Source organism: Diabrotica undecimpunctata, chromosome 8 (genome assembly GCF_040954645.1).
Source record: "Diabrotica undecimpunctata isolate CICGRU chromosome 8, icDiaUnde3, whole genome shotgun sequence".
NCBI lineage: Eukaryota > Metazoa > Arthropoda > Insecta > Coleoptera > Chrysomelidae > Diabrotica > Diabrotica undecimpunctata.
The window spans coordinates 129,617,095-129,633,336 of record NC_092810.1 but is presented as its reverse complement, the minus strand read 5'-3'; the positions used below and the strand labels follow the sequence as shown (position 1 = coordinate 129,633,336).

Sequence of the window (16,242 nt, the reverse complement as noted above, 5' to 3'; positions counted from 1 at the left end):
AGTGTTTTAGTTTTAAGAATTTACGATCCATTGATAAAATAATAAAGAACACATTTATAAAATATGTCCTCTTTCAAATGAAGAGTATTAAAACAAGTTTACATAAGCCCTTCTTCTTCATATAACTTTTTACTGTTGCATAGTACAATACAGTTATATATATATATATATATATATATATATATATATATATATATATTATGGTATACAAAGGTTTAAAATGATAATCAAGATCTTTGTACAACAAGAAAACTTTTATATTTTGTTACACTACAACACTACATTATATTTAATATAATTTTATGCTAAATTTCCTCACCATCTTAGTCACCAGCACTACTCTTATTGCCCTTTTCCGCCGCTTAAGTGCTGAAACAAGTCTCTCACGTCTTTTATTTTAGACTGATTAATAGAAACCCGAGGCAAAGGTGTAAGAGTAAGGTCAAGTTGCAACGTTTTTGCATATACACACGGTTTATACTTTAGCACGCGCTACTGTTGTATTTTAAACTCACAATCTTTATTCACAGGCTTCTTCAAAAAGAGACAGACATCTTGAACTCTTTTAAGGCCTGTCTTATAACCCCAAAATTTCTGTCGCACTGACTAAAGGAGTGTCCACGAACAGGATAAATATGTGTCACTTCGAGTCTGTATAGTTTTGATATCTATGCTTGGTATTAGGATAATCTACTAATTGATTGTGAATACAGTCAAAGATGAATGAAGCAACACTACTTGCTCCCTTTTTACATTGAGATTCTATGAAGAAATATACATACGTATCCATCATTATGCACGTGTATATTGAATACGTTCACCCATACAAGTGTTTTATAGAACTGTTTTGTTATGCTGAGCTTTGACAACGGTAGATTTTGTGCGTAATCAAATTCCAGGACAAGAATCTATCATCTGTTGCCTTTCTTAAGTAATTATTTTTTAGCTTGGAATATGTCTCGGGTCTCTTTTTATGGTGATTTTAATCAACACGGCATTCATCATTTCGGTTCTTTTCTAGTTTAATTTCACATTCACTACAATAATCACATGTGTCAGTGTTCGGTTTTTTTAACGTAAAATTAGTTTTTCTAAAAAAGTTGAAATAGGTCTTGTATTTCATGGTAAGATTATTCCCAGTAATGTCTTTAAACAACATGTGAAACTGCTCATAAATGTTCTTAATCGTTAAGTCTGGGACTGTCGAAGTACAATCTGTTTGTTTTTCCAGGTGTGTAATGACTTGGTTTTCCACTTGGTTTTCCACGTTTTTCATCAAGTGGAGTTTTCTCAACAATTTTTTCTGTAATATTCTTACACGCTTCACTCCTATTTGATATAAGTCAACAAAAAAGGAACGGCACACGGGCATATCACAACCAGAAGATTTAAGCTTATATTTTCAGTGATACTGTCTGCTAATTCTGGGATTTTCTATCTTTCTATACCTTTCTGGAGGCTCCCCTAATGCCATAAAACCTGCTAGAAGAGTGTCTTATTTTTTTAACCATTATCATAAAAAGAGTCAAATAAACGCTTTTGATCTTACGAAGTTATTTTTGCAAAACATTTTTATACACAACATTTACGGGCAACAGAAAATACCTTACTCTGTACAGTTTTTCCCGTAAATTTTGACACATACTCCTGCATAATTTGAATCTTAGATTTTGCCACGTTTTCTTTCCAACGGTCTTTCTCAACAACTTTCTTCTTGGCACCTTTTGATACAGGGTTATCTAAAATAGCTTTATGACTAGGCATTGCTTTAAAATACACTTAAACTTACAATTTAAAATATAACATAACCTCAATCACATTGTGAGAAATTCACCAAAACAGAGTTGATTTAGAGGCAGAAATCTTTCTCAGCTGTGACAACACTTCACTAAAAAAGTGTTGTACCAACGTAAAAAACCTTAATACCGTAGAAAACATTGGTAGACTGACAGAGAACAACATAAAGAGTTGAATTCTGTGTTTTCCAGAAGAAGGGCCCATACGTCTATAGGCCCTTATTCTAGCCACCGATTCAATCATAATCTAAATGCAACCCTTTTATATAACTATTTCTTTAACTTTTAGTCTATTGCTGCTACCTATTTTAATCCATTACTAAATATATTGGTGTCAACAAATGACTTACTGATGATGTCAAGATCGTATTCAGTATCCTTTATTTTATCATCATCGAGCCTGCTTTGTAAGCTCTATATAACAGTAGTTGTTGTTCTCAACCTTTTTAGTCGCCATTACAATATCTTCTACCTTTATTCTTGCCTATGGCCAGACCAGTTACACGTTAGTTTATCAATTCATGCAATAATGTCCAATATCTTTTGGTATTGTGCAATATAAGAAATATACTTTGCTTCCTGAAGGTTCTTTAGCATTTTTCGAACTTTCTTGTACCTTTTTTGGCCATTTTATTTTAACTAAAGTTTATTTGCATTAAATAACATCGTCCACTTAAGAGCGATACATTTTTTTCAGTTTTTAATCGAATTTAATTTTTTTTAGATGACATTGTCGCTAATTTTATTTATTAAACATTAAAGTTTATAAAATAATCTTTACAGAATTTTAATGTTTTAATTTACTAACCACAAATTTGTAGCTAAATTTAAAAATGATCACTTATAATAATTACCTTGTATTCTTAAAAGTATCTACATTTAGCCGAATATTTACGACGTTATATTTATATAAAAATTCATACACTTCCGGTATAGTAATCTCACCTATGATTTCCAGTAAATATGTTTCACCCTGTACACCGTTCACGTACTAACCGGTTCCTCGAACCCTCAAGTTCTTCGTTCATTCTTCGTCATCGAATTTTAAAATAATCAAAGGTGTTGTCAGTTACAGAGTCGTAACAGCTCACATTTTAAAAACTGAAATTTTTTTAATAATTTTATACTTTTTTCTTTTATTTTTTTTTAACAATTTATATATAATATAAAATCAGTATATCTTGCGTTTAGGATAAATAATTTAAGTTAAATTTAAATTACTTTTAAATGATAATTATTGAACCTAAACCCAAGATATATTGATTCTTCACTAGATTATTTCCCTGTTACTTTTCTTTTTAGTAGTTAACTAAATACTGGTATCGGAAGGTCCTGAATCGATATTTTCGATGTATTTGTATGTTTCTTTGAATTATGCCATATTTGTTCATCTCGAAGTGGAAATAATTTCCAACAGCAGCAATGAAGTTGTCGAGTATATTTTGTTGAACATCCTGTAACAATAAAACTAGCTCTGAAAGTTGGAAGCCAATGTATAAAAATAACACTCACAACTTTCTTTGAAAATAAATTGTTAAGACTTCGTCTAGCTCAGTCTCTCAGATGTGAGAACGTCTTATCCTATTAATGCAAATCTAAAAAATGAGTTTGGCTGGAAAAATAGAACAAAATATTACCTAATCATATTTATTGTACAAAAAAAAATTTAAATTTTAATATTAATAAAAAAAAAACAAAACAAATCCTAATTTTAAATTGATGCTTATGGCAAATATTGTTGGCTTCAAGTAGCTGGATAGGATTACTTGTTGGGGACTTCAAATCCTAATTGGATAAATTATTGAATGTAGTTTTGACTTCAGATGTAGCTAAATCTAGATACTTGAATGTGTGTATTCTCAGGTGGCCGTTGAGTTCTGAGTAGCAGATGCAGTTGTTATCCCATAGTCGACCATGGGCTTTGGAAAGACCACGAGACTCAGGAAGTTCCACCCATGTGGTTTGAATATGTCTCACCAAAAGGTCGACAAGAAAAAATTAATAAGGTTGAAGACTATATGAAGATTGCAAATAATTACAATTTTAAGACAATATTAAATAGAAAATAGCACATTGGCAAGGATTAAATGAATATAATAATTATTAAATGAATTACGTAAATTACATTAAAGATTCTAGCTACATATAGAAATATTACATTCAATAATAAAACGTGGTGTGGTGTGTATTTTTAGATATAAAAACTTAAAAATAGGAAATTATAAAAAACAGATATGTTAATCGACAATGAATTCAGGACAGAAACATATCTTTTTATAGATTAAGGATATTTATAAAAAAAATTTCCCTTTGTATTTAATTGAAGTAAAAACTGACAAATAATGTTTGTCGACTGAAGTGGAATATAAAAATTTTTATATGTATATCGCCTAGAACAGAATGGGGTCTGAATATAGTGAATAGAACGTAATAAGTGAAAGTTAAAATTGAAAAATAAAGCTTAAATAGGATATTTAGTTGATCGAAGAGTTAAGCGTCAAATATCTTTAGAATAAAAATGGTAAAATAAAAGGTAATAAATAAATAAAATCGAAAGAAAATGAAGTAAATTAATTATTTAAACAAAAATAACAAACATTTGACGTTTGTAACGTTACAATCTGCTTAAACTTGTTTTATTTGCCATATTTTCCACTACAACTCAACATATGCTATTAAAAATTATTACGTATCCAAATTAACATAGAATTTTTTGTTTTATGTTCGTTCGAAGTCGTCATTTTAGCTCTTCCAATAATAAGATATTTGTCTTATCGTGTAATAAAGTCATTCTCAATATTTATGTCAATAACAAAATATATCGTTTGCAATTATACTGGAATGATGACATCTACTGAGGTTAAATGCTCCGGAAGCAAACAGAGCTTCCGTTCAGATTTCAAGGGGAAGACTATTTCATGGGAAACACCATTCCATGTTAGCAAAATTAGGATAAGATTTTGAAATCTTGGAAGTCTTACAGGTAAGGGGATGGAGTTGGTAAATGCGCTTAAAAGAAAGTATATAAGTGGTATACCTACTGATAGAGAAAGTAAAGAACGTAGTAGAAGTTGTAAGAACGAGTGATAAAATAATTTCATTAAAATTTATATCTACTAAAGAATTGTTGTGTTAGTATGTGTGTTCCTTCGGTCTGGGTCGGTCTGGGTCGGTCTGAGTCAGAATAAGAAAAAAGCTTTCTATGATCGACTAGAAGACATACTTGGAGATGTTCAATCAGAGAATGGAGTCATAATAGAAGGAGATTTTAATAAACGTGTGGGTGAATACAAGAGAGGATATGAACTAATTAATGAAGGACTAGGTTTTGAAACGAAAAATCATGCTGGAGATGATATGTTGGAATTAGCAACAGCATTAGGTTTGGCGACTGTTAACACATTCTTTCCAAAGAGGGAAAGTCAACTTCATGCTCAAATAGACTATTTCATGGCAAAAAAACAAGATATACATAAATATGAGGAGTTTAAGTTGATATTCAGTGGGACTGTAAGCCAATAGCTTAAGTTGCTTCTGCTGGACATTTAAGTAAGAAGCTGAAGGAAACCAAAATATTGAAACTACCAAAAAAATCAAATGGTAGTCCTTATACAATTTGGGGAAATATGACTGCACTGTAAACTTTTTTTATTAGCAGATTTATCTTCTTTTAGAACATATTACCTTTTAAATAGGGTAATTTTACTAATCTATAAGCAAAAATGGTGTTATGACTTGACTACATATAATTTAAGTGGTATTTTTACTGGTTTTTATGTAGTAATTTTAATTCGTTTAATGAGGGTTACAAAATTTCTTACCGTATTTAATTCGGCAAAGTTACTAAAAATTTTCTCTTCATTCCTGACTCTCTGGAGGGACTGTAGTGGTAGTCGTGATGTCGTGTATGATCTGTGTCCAAAAATCTCTGTCTCTGGTCATTTCTTTTAATTCATGCATTGGTTTTTCGCATATTCCTATAGTTTGGCCGATTGATCTTATTGGGGATGGTATTGTTAAATATATTGCAGTTAAAATACTTGCAAAAACTTCAGTAAAAAGGTTTGAAGAAGTATAGTGACCCCGCAGTTGTAAGAAAATAGATCAGTAACAGATCTTCAAAACTTAAAGATCGCCAAAAAGAAAGCGAAAGTAACAGTAGCAAATGCTAAGCAGAAGCATTAAAAATTCTAAATCGTTATCTACACCCTACTACCTCTACCCCAAGGAAGGTGAAACGAAGATATATAAAAACTAATTATAGAGCAAAGAAAGTAGCAGAGAAACTTCTTGTTGACACTACAAGCTTTAGGGTGGATAAACAGCTCTGGAAAGGGAAGAAGAAGAGTCAATTATTGCACACGTAATTGCTGTATCAACGTTTAATAATAAAGACATATCTAGATAAGAGGGGCAAGAATTATAATGCTTCAAAGATAATTTTCCAGGAAAAGAATGGATGACATGATTTCTGTCTAAACATAACAATATATTGGTTATTTTGGACGATCCTGGTGCATTTAAAGTTATTATACGACGAGGCACAAAGTACCCTGCGCAAAAACGCAACGCAACAAAGGCGTGCACTTCATTAATGGTAGATGAAAATGAAGCTGGAAAAGTTGCACCAGTTTATGTCGTATACAAGTCTCAAAAACTGTGGCAAAATTGGACGGAGAATGGGCCTGAAAATGCCAGCTACAACAGAAGCATATTCGGCTAGTTTGATTGCCAATGTTTCGAAAATTGGTTTGTCATGCCAATACGCAAAGACAAAAACGCAAAAAGTACTGCTAGGTGACAATTTGAGTTCACATTTAAATATAAAAGTAATACGACAGTGGGAAAACAACAATATATCCTTTATAGCATTGCCTTCAAATACAACACACCTTTTGCAACAATTAGACGTTGTTCTGAAGCTATTTTCTTGTGGCATTTTAAATTAATTACTATTTAAATGGGAATAAGCCACAATTAAAGGTTAAAATATGTTTATTGACGTTTCAATTTCCACTTCGGAAATCGTTCTCAAAATACAAACATTAGTAAATTTACTAATGTTTGTATTTTGAGAACGATTTCCGAAGTGGAAATTGAAACGTCAATAAACGTATTTTAACCTTTAATTGTGGCTTATTCCCATTTAAATAGTAATTAATTAGACGTTGCTTTCTTTTGGCCAATGAAAGGTGGGTGAAGCAAAATAGCGAATAGCAAAAGACCAATTTCCAGCCTTTTACAGAAATTGATGGTAGCTATGAATGACAGGGGAGCTGAGATCATTCCAGCCGGTCTTAGAAAATGCGGAATGCATTTTTAGAAGTGTTGAGTCGTATGACAGAAGAAATTATGAACCAACAAAGTGAAAACATAAAAAAGTCATTGAGTGGCAGTTTTTTGGAATAATTCCAACGGAAGAGGAAGTCCATAAAACTACAGTGGGTCAAGTCCAAAGGCATAAGAAAGTAAATGTACCTCCTGGACAGAGTCTAAGTGCTGCTGATCTTGCCGCTACACCGTATTCCAATTCATCACAACCAGACAACTTAAATCGAAAGCGCAAAAAAAGACCTGCTTCTGAAAAAATACAAAAATTAGCGACCTCCAATCAATGCCATTAACCTCAAAACGCTATCAAGAAAAGAGCTCTACAAAGAAAAAACCGCTGAAGCGGCACAAGACTTGCTCTGAAACGAGCGAAGATTCAGATGCCATTTCTTACAGGGAAAGTGATAATTCGTCTATTTGTGAGTTCGATAATTTATCCGAATCGGATTAGGAAATGTTAGAACAAACCTCTTCGATAGTAAAAAAAAAATGTCAACAGATTGTCAAAGAAAGTGGCCACCACTACGGGAGAGAAAGATGCCGCCGCTATGGAAGAAGCAAATGCTACGATTGTGGAAGAAGAAGATGCCACCACTGTGGGAGAGAGAAATGCCGCCGCTGTAGCAAAGGAAGGTCTATAAGCCAAAGATAGGGGACTATGTCATTATCCAGTACGAGGGTCTCCGTTTCCAAGAATGATCACTGGAGGTGAAAAGCAAGGTGTAGATGTCAGCGTCATGGAGAAATGTGGAAGATTTTGGAAGTGTCCAGAGCGAGAAGACCAGCTTATGTACCAATTTGCTGATGTAATACAAGCCAAAATAAATGCAACCGACCAAATTTCTCGAAGAGCAATTTTTCAAGTGCCTGAAATGGACCTTTATGCGAATAATTGGAATTACCGATTAAAAATGATTTACCTAACTTCTTTTATTTATTATTTGTGGATAATAACATTTGTTTTTATTATTAATAAAGCTTTCTGGTTCAACTGTTGGGGTGATTTTATGACAGACCAACTACATATGCTCACATGCGTATGGGCGACTTTGTGACAGATCATAATTACAGGAAATTTCCATCACAATTCCGACCCGGTAAAACGCCGATTTAGACTTGTATGCAGAATTTACGTTATTACAAAGTCACCCAATGAGAGGGACGAAATTGTGACAAATATTTTTGTAAATTGCTGCATTTTTTGTAAATTTTTCCCAGTAAAATCCAGCTAATTTAGAAGTCAAAACTGCTGAATCTGTGTCAAAGAGACCTCGCTTTAGGATGACTTATGTATTGCATAGATTGCTCTAGAGTGGAATCACCAAGGAGAAAGAAAAAGAGAACAAACTTTTGTGGTGGGCGTTCATAAAGTATATCGTCGTTCAGATGTCAAAACCTTGTATCTCAAAATTAGTGTATTTTGGGAAATCACCTAAAACTTCCCATATTAGAAAATATAACTTTTAAAGTTATAGTTTTTTTTTTATGTGGGTAGTTCCACGAAATGAATTATTTGCGACAGTGACTAAACTTGAAAAAAATAAAGTAAGATTTTTTTCGACAAAAAAACGTGAGATACGAGTTTTTGAAATTTATATAGTATTTAATTTCAGGTCTTACGAGGTTTTGGTAGCATATTTTCAGCTCATTTACGCCTTTTTTAAACACAAAGAACAATATTATAGAGGAAAAATAAAATATTTATTCTTCAAAGAAATAAAACAAACATGTTACGTAAGCATTCTGATATAAAATAAAATAAACACAATTATTTTCCATATTCTGAAAACAAAAAAAAATTAATGCTTCAACGAGTCATAAAAACCATGATAATCTGGGTGAATAACAGTCTTAAGAGACTGCAGGTGATTAAATTTGTCTTCTGTAATGGGCAAATGGTTATTATACATTGTTCTTGCCGTTCCTGCATTATTCGTATTTTTGCGAACTGGTAAAAACTGCCACTCCTCATCAAAGTTTAGTTTGAATTGGACAGGCAAATCTCTGGAATACCTTAGAGCCCTCAGATTATTCACGCATGCATCTCCCACTTTTTTCCCTGGACGAATGGATGAATAATACTTAATTTCGGAATAGTCATTAAAAAATTGGTGATCAATGTTTTTAACTTTGTATGGATTTTTGGAATTTTTACGGGCCTCTTTAATTATTTCCACATAATTGGATGGTGAATAAATGCATTTATATTTTTTCTTTCTTTCAATGGTGGAGTGCACACTATCGCACTCCATTTGTGAGTGACCCTTAACTAAATATTTCTGTATAATTACCGTATCGTTTTAATTGCAGAAATGCTGAAGTGCATTAGCCAATGTCACGTTGCGATTTTGTGCAGAGCATCCATCGCTATAAAAAATTTTTTGTTTGCCCTTTTCTTGGGCATCTAACTCTTCATTTAAAAAATCAATTATACAAGGAGTTGGCATCTGTTTTGCCCTCTCCCTTATGCCATACATAACAAACTACCTTATTATTTGTTTAATTGTAGATGGTGAAGTTATGGCATGCTAGTTTCTGTTTAAAGTATAACATGCCTGCTGGGACGACAGAGACAAGTTGGACCGCTTGTATATCCATCGTAAATACGCACACTTTTCCTTCCAACGCATCTTCTTTATACTTGATTTTTTCCTTTCTAGCGCGATCTTAAACATTTTTGTTCATCTCTTTCCCAAGTAGAAAAATCTGTTTTGTCTTTTTTGCTACGCCCTTTCTTTTTATTTTTTTCTTCTCGGACAGCGTCTACTTCCAATTTTTTTGCGTCTGGCAAAATTTACAGCTTGATCTTCAGAATCCGACGAAGTATTTGGATGATAACTTGACTCTGATCCTTTGAAAGGTTGTTCAAATTCAATGTCGGTGTTATAGTGTCGATTTTCCGCAGCTTCTTCTGGAAGGAAACTGGAGTATTCTTCTCTAAAGGTCTCATAAACTTGTTCAAAGCCTGTATTTGCTTTTGACGTGACAACGTCTTAAATTAGGTTGTGGCTCGGAGTCATTCATGAAAAAGTGTAACGCCCGCTCACGTCTGTTACGATGAGTCACCGAACGAGAGAGAGGCCCGCCGGACCGGCGAATGCCTTGCGTCTCTCTCCCACTCAAACATGATCGGTCCGCTGCGCGCGCAGCACTAGAGAATTAGACGCGTTGAATCGGTGCGTGCTTGTGTCTCTGTCTTTCTCGAGCGTTCTTGGCGTTCAAGACACATTACAGCAGAAACACTTCCTTTCATTTCATATTTCTCCTATCATCGTCCTATCCTCAACAAAATCACTCAAATAGAAATTAGTTAAGTTTAAGTTTACATTATTTGTAAACATTATTTGTAAAACCATTTTTTTCCATAATTTTTATGACGGCTCTTAAGTTCTGCGACTTCCTCTTTAGAATGTGAATTTTGATTGGTAGTACTTTCATTCTGGTCAATATCAGAATTCGCTTTTAGACTTTCTAGTGCTAATTTGACCATTCTCGAAGCCCGGTTTGCCTAAAAATAAAACAAAAAAAAACACTTATTTTGTTTAAAAAAAAACCTCGTAAATCAATATTGTAAATACTTGATTATATTTTGGTAAGTAACAAAACCTCGTATCACAATTTTTTTCACCTAAAAATTCACTGTAATACAAGTTTTTGCTTTTCTCTAATTGATTTATATAATTTGTTTCAGTTGATGAATTGAAATATAATAATTGAGTCATCATAACCTCAAATTTTTTGGAATAATAATAGTTATGTTTCTGTTTAACGTAAAACAATGCGTCTACGTAATATAAAAACAAACTAATAAGATCTTTATACTTACCACAGCTTCTAATAAACAGTTATAATTCTTATAAACCTATCTAACTGCACAAAAATGTTTAGTATTTAATAATTTTTCAGACACGTGTTGACTTACGTGGTTTCGTGTACAAGATGTGAGATACAAGGTTTCTGAATTCGAGAGACGGAGGTGCAATTTCGCATGCTTTGTAATAAGAGGTTTCTCAATCGATGCAGCTCGATTTCCTAATATAGGCCACACAAAAAACGCAAAACCATCGAAAATTGAGATACGGGGTTTTGACATCTTAGCGACGATATATTTATAATACCTATATATTTATTGTTTATTATTTATTTATTTATTTATTGTTTGTCACTATTGTTTTTTGTGTTCCAATAATTCCTTTTTTTATATAAAAAAAAACACACAAAATTTAAACAACAAAAACATGAAAAAATTTCTGGGCCAGTCCGGACATTGACGAATTGGACATCACGAAATTCCCCTAGTTCCCAATAGTTAATTCTAGCGGTCCATCGAATGAATAAGCCATTATGAAACTCTCGTAACAGCATTATTGATTTGGTCGTTTCCTTGCGAGCAACTCCGTGAACTTTTGGACACGTTTGCCGGAGTGTGTCTACTACACAACTGCCGTTCCGTCGCTCACGTTAGTCGAGTTCATAGTTCGTCGTAGTTCGGGTGCCTTTAATTTGAGTTTTGTGGATATCTGCACATTTTTCAGAAACAGTACAAAATGGCAAATAACAGGGCAGCAAAAAGCGGATTCGCTGCAGAAGCTCAACGAAAGGTTAGTCAATTTTCCTTAAAAATCTTTTCCGTCAGTGCTTAATCCGTTGGTATTAACAGGTGGTTAAACACAACCAACCGGCATTTTTTGCATTGCATTAGTAAGGTAAATACCAAGGATACTGATAAATATACATTTTGCGAACAATATGTGGTTCATTATAATCACGTATATCGATATCAATAGATTTATTAGATTGTTCATATGGCTAATGACATGTGTTTAACCTGTCAGCAATTTTTTTTCCCATTTACTGCAAGGTCTTGATTAAATTTCGAAATAATTTTTTTATTGTAATACGATATCGACCACGTTTGTTGAAAGTCTCTGGTTGTGTAATTGCATCATACGTAATTTTAATGTTTATGAAGAAGTGATCTTAACCCTTCCTCCAAGAAGGAGTTACCCTTGACCTACATCCCTCCCTGCGTCCTTCTGTATCCAGTTCTAAAAGGTGTCAGTAGGACTGATTTATGTGTTTCTGTTTAATATTGCTCAGAAAAGCCAAACGACAAATATTTTCAAAAATTCTTAACTATTTCTCTTTCTAACCGATAAAGAAGCAATCTTGAACGTTTCTTCCAAAAGTTAAGATCTATGATGTTATTATTAATTTATTTTTTTGATTAATCAATACTATTAGCAAAAAGGCCTAAAAAACTAGTTGATTCCTTTAGAAGATTGATTATTATATCTATATGGATATTGGTTTAAAAGATCTATGTATAAATAATATTGTATTTATTTAAGCATTTAACCAGAAAAATTGTATTGTCACGTGGTGTACAGAAATTTTCTTAGGTTTGAATATTCTGCTGTTTTTGTGTTTCAGATGAAGATTTTTTTACTGTTCTATTGTACCTATTTCTTTCAGGAGAATTATAGTAACTTCGTTTCACAATTGATTTTATTGTATTTTCTGCTAGGGAAATTTCCTCAAATCTAATCTAATTAACTATCTCTTTGATTTGATCAATCCAGCACGGTGAAGATCTTCGTTTTACTGTAATATGTTTTCTATTTTTCTTTCAACAGTAAGGTACACCAACGAACATTTCTAGGAATTTCAAAGAAACTTTTTAAGAACAAATTATATAAGTTAAGTAGGTATCATAATATTATTGCGACAGGGTTTGCAATAGGTTTACTAATATTATGTACCTACTGCAACATTTAAAACAAAAAAATTTTAGATTTCAAAATTTTGCTTCACTGGGTTTTGAGATTATTTTTGGGATGCCATTTTCAAATGGAGTAGTGTTTTGGTTTTGGTTTTGTTCAAGAGAAAACATTTTCAATAATGAATTTGTTGTTCATTTAAATTCATTTAATTCCATGATATATACGAATTGTCATCTGCATTTAATTTTCTCATCTCAATGCCCTTTATTTTTTATGAACGAATACAGATAAGTCTTTGTACAATAATAACTTCTTTTTGTTTATCTCCATACCGTTTTGCTGATGAATATTTTTTATAGTTTTTAATGTTACAATATTATTCAAAAAGTTATGAGCAAACTACAATTTACTATAAATACTGTACCATCTATTTATGATATCACCAACAATATTTTTTTAAGTTCTCTTTATTTATTCCTCTTAGGAATTTATAATATGTATTTATAATTAAAAAAAAAAATCTTTAATTTGAATTTTTGAGTCTAATATACAATCATTTTCTTGCCCTTAATGTACATATCTTGTAAATATTCTAAATAATAATGTTGGCTCGTTTAGCCCGTTCAGCCCGTCGAAGCTGGTTCAAACCACTCTAGCCAGTTAGCGAGCCAGGAGATTCCTTTCCTTCCGAAACCTCTCCTGCCATTAATTAATATTTCATTAGATAATAATAACTTTGAATAACATATTCTTTTCTTTTCCATTTACGTTCCTCATAATAGAACCAAAGTATTTCAGCTTTCGTTGTTTTAAGTAGTTTGGGTATACTATTCATTGGTCTGAGAACTTCCTCATTAATTATTCAAGAGGCCGACGCGATTTTGAGAATTCTTCTGTAGACCTATATTAGGAATGTTTGAATTCGGTTCTGCATTGCATCTGAATAGGTGCATATGCTAAATACAATGACAGATAATACACCTAATGAGACTAGGTGATTCTTGAGTTTTAAGCTTATTGCTACACAGTAAGTTCTTCATCTGGAATGAGGAATGCTGTTCTGGCTCTTTCGATTCCACATTTTAGTTCTGATGAATTATCATTGTTTTATGAATTTTGTAACTTTTTACCTACAGCTTTACCATCTTTAGTTTTTCTGATCGCTGACTTCTTCAATGGTAGTCGGTGGTCCTGAATGATATTTCATGTCTTCAATGGTATTCTGCCTTTCCTCTGCAAAAGTTACTTCCACATATTTCGTCTACACTTAATAGTGGTTTGCCTTGGTTGTCTGCCAAACAGCCAACTGTTCTAGGCTTGTATAAGCCTGTTTCTTCTTTAAATTTTTTGTGCATATTGAATGAATCGTGTTTATGTTGCAATAGCTATATTTGATTGCTTTTTTGATCTCTTTGTCTATACTTTTGTATAATGTTGTCCTGATCTTCAAACTTTCGCTTCTCCTCCATCATATCTAAAATGTCATTTGTTATCCACGATTTTTTCTTCATATTTGGTGGTTTGCGGAATTTCTCTTGTATGTCTTGTGAGACTCTATACAACCTTTCAAGCCTCTGGTCTATTACATCTGTTTGAATAACGGTATTCAAGTTGTTCAGTATATACTGTTTTACACGTAATTCTTTGAGTATTTTGGGTTGACTCTATGTGGAATCTTCTTTAGCCTGAGCCTAATTTTGCGAATCAGTGCCATTTATCAATCATAATTTAATATATTTGATTTCTCACTACGCCTGGAGTACCTTGAGGTGATTTCCATGTGTATAATCTTCTGTATGGGATTTTGAAGTAAGTGTTAGTAATCACAAACTCTTTTTCTGCTGCAAAATCACCCAATAGGTCTATTTATTCATTTCATTCTCGAAGTTCAACCGGTCCTATGAAACCTCACACTTGCTTTTCACCTATTCTCTTCATCATGTATTCTCAATAATTTTTTTTAGATTCGTTTCAGATTCTTTTCATTTTCGTCAAAAAATCTTGTCTGCCCATTAGCACTGTAGGATGGGTGTTCTATAACATTGTTAGTTTGGTTTTTTGGCTTAAATTTCTATTTTTTATCTGCTTATTTAGTCCAAAGTAACATCTGTTCGCTATCAGAACCCTTCGTTTTACTTCTTCAGATGTATCATTATCGTTTGTTACGAGATGATCCAGATATTATTATTAGATTATTTACTACCTCAAAATTATAGTGGTCTATGCTAAAGTTTTGTTCAGGGTTTCTAGCTCTATCTCTGTTATTTGGCATCGACGTCAACATTTTGGCCATAATCTGCGTTCTTATTAAGGATTGATCCCTTGTTGTGCAATTCGGTATCTCGTATAGTCTTTTCTAATGCTATATTAAAGAGAAGACGCGCCAGCGCATCTCTCTATCCTAACCCTGCATCTGTTTTAAAGGCTTGTGACAGATTACGTTGTATTTGCACTCTGCAGATCACTTTACTCATAGTTGTTTTTACAAGTCTTATTCATTTATGGGGAATATTAAGTTCATGCATGGCTTCATATAATTTACATCTTAGGACGCTATCGTACGCTGACAAAGAGATGAAACCTATTTATGTTAAATTCATTGGTTTTTTCTAAGATTTGGCGTAACACAAAAATCTGTTCAATTGTTGACCTACCTGGCCTAAAACCGCTTTGATATTCACCAAGAAGTTCTTCCACGTACTTACTTAAACTTCTCCTTAAGAATTTCTCTCTAGTCTTCCCTATTTATCGCCTTCCTCCGCCAAGAACGTATTCCCATATTTCTCATGTCTTCATCAATGTTATCAAGGAACCTTGTTTTGCGTCTTCCTCTTCTTCTCTGACCAATGGGTCTATCAAGGAGCGTTTTTCGAGCTGGTCATCCAGTGCATCATTCCTCTGACATATGTACTTCTTCCCAGACTTTGACTATTATGCTGTGAATTTGGTGCATAATGCTGTTACCTCCACGTTTGATGAGCTCTGCAGGTATAGGTACAGTTCATTCCTGGGGCTTGTTATTTTTAAGCCGTATTATTGCTCTCACTTCCGGTATTGAAGGAGGTTCTACGTGGGTGTTATTTTTTGGTCTTTGTGGTGACGCATCATTTTCCACTTCGGTACCAAGTAGTTCTTTGAAGTGCTCAACCCATCTGTTTTGTACTCCATCATTGGTAATAACTATATGTCCATTTTCGTCCCTACACATCTTCAAGCCATGGTTTTAATTATTTTCTTTTCTATTTATATAGATGTTATAGAACTTTCAGTTTCATTTTTTCCCTAAATAAATAATTGAACGCTCTTGCATAATCTGGTTTTTCAAGGTCCGCTTTTTTACTTTGATGTTCTTTCTTCCTGAGTTCTTTGTACATTTATTCCTTATCCTTATC

The 16,242-nt window shown here is 32.9% G+C and overlaps 1 protein-coding gene across 1 annotated transcript in view; it reads left to right on the top strand.

Annotated features, from left to right (window-relative positions):
- The first annotated feature begins 11,519 nt into the window (after window positions 1-11,519).
- The window catches only part of Chd64 (transgelin calponin-3), a 69,079-nt gene continuing 64,356 nt past the window's right edge, over window positions 11,520-16,242 (top strand). Inside the window, exon 1 of the mRNA XM_072541048.1 lies at window positions 11,520-11,728. Coding sequence (XP_072397149.1) covers window positions 11,675-11,728 — 54 coding nt within the window. The 5' untranslated portion in view covers window positions 11,520-11,674. The remainder of the gene's footprint in view (window positions 11,729-16,242) is intronic.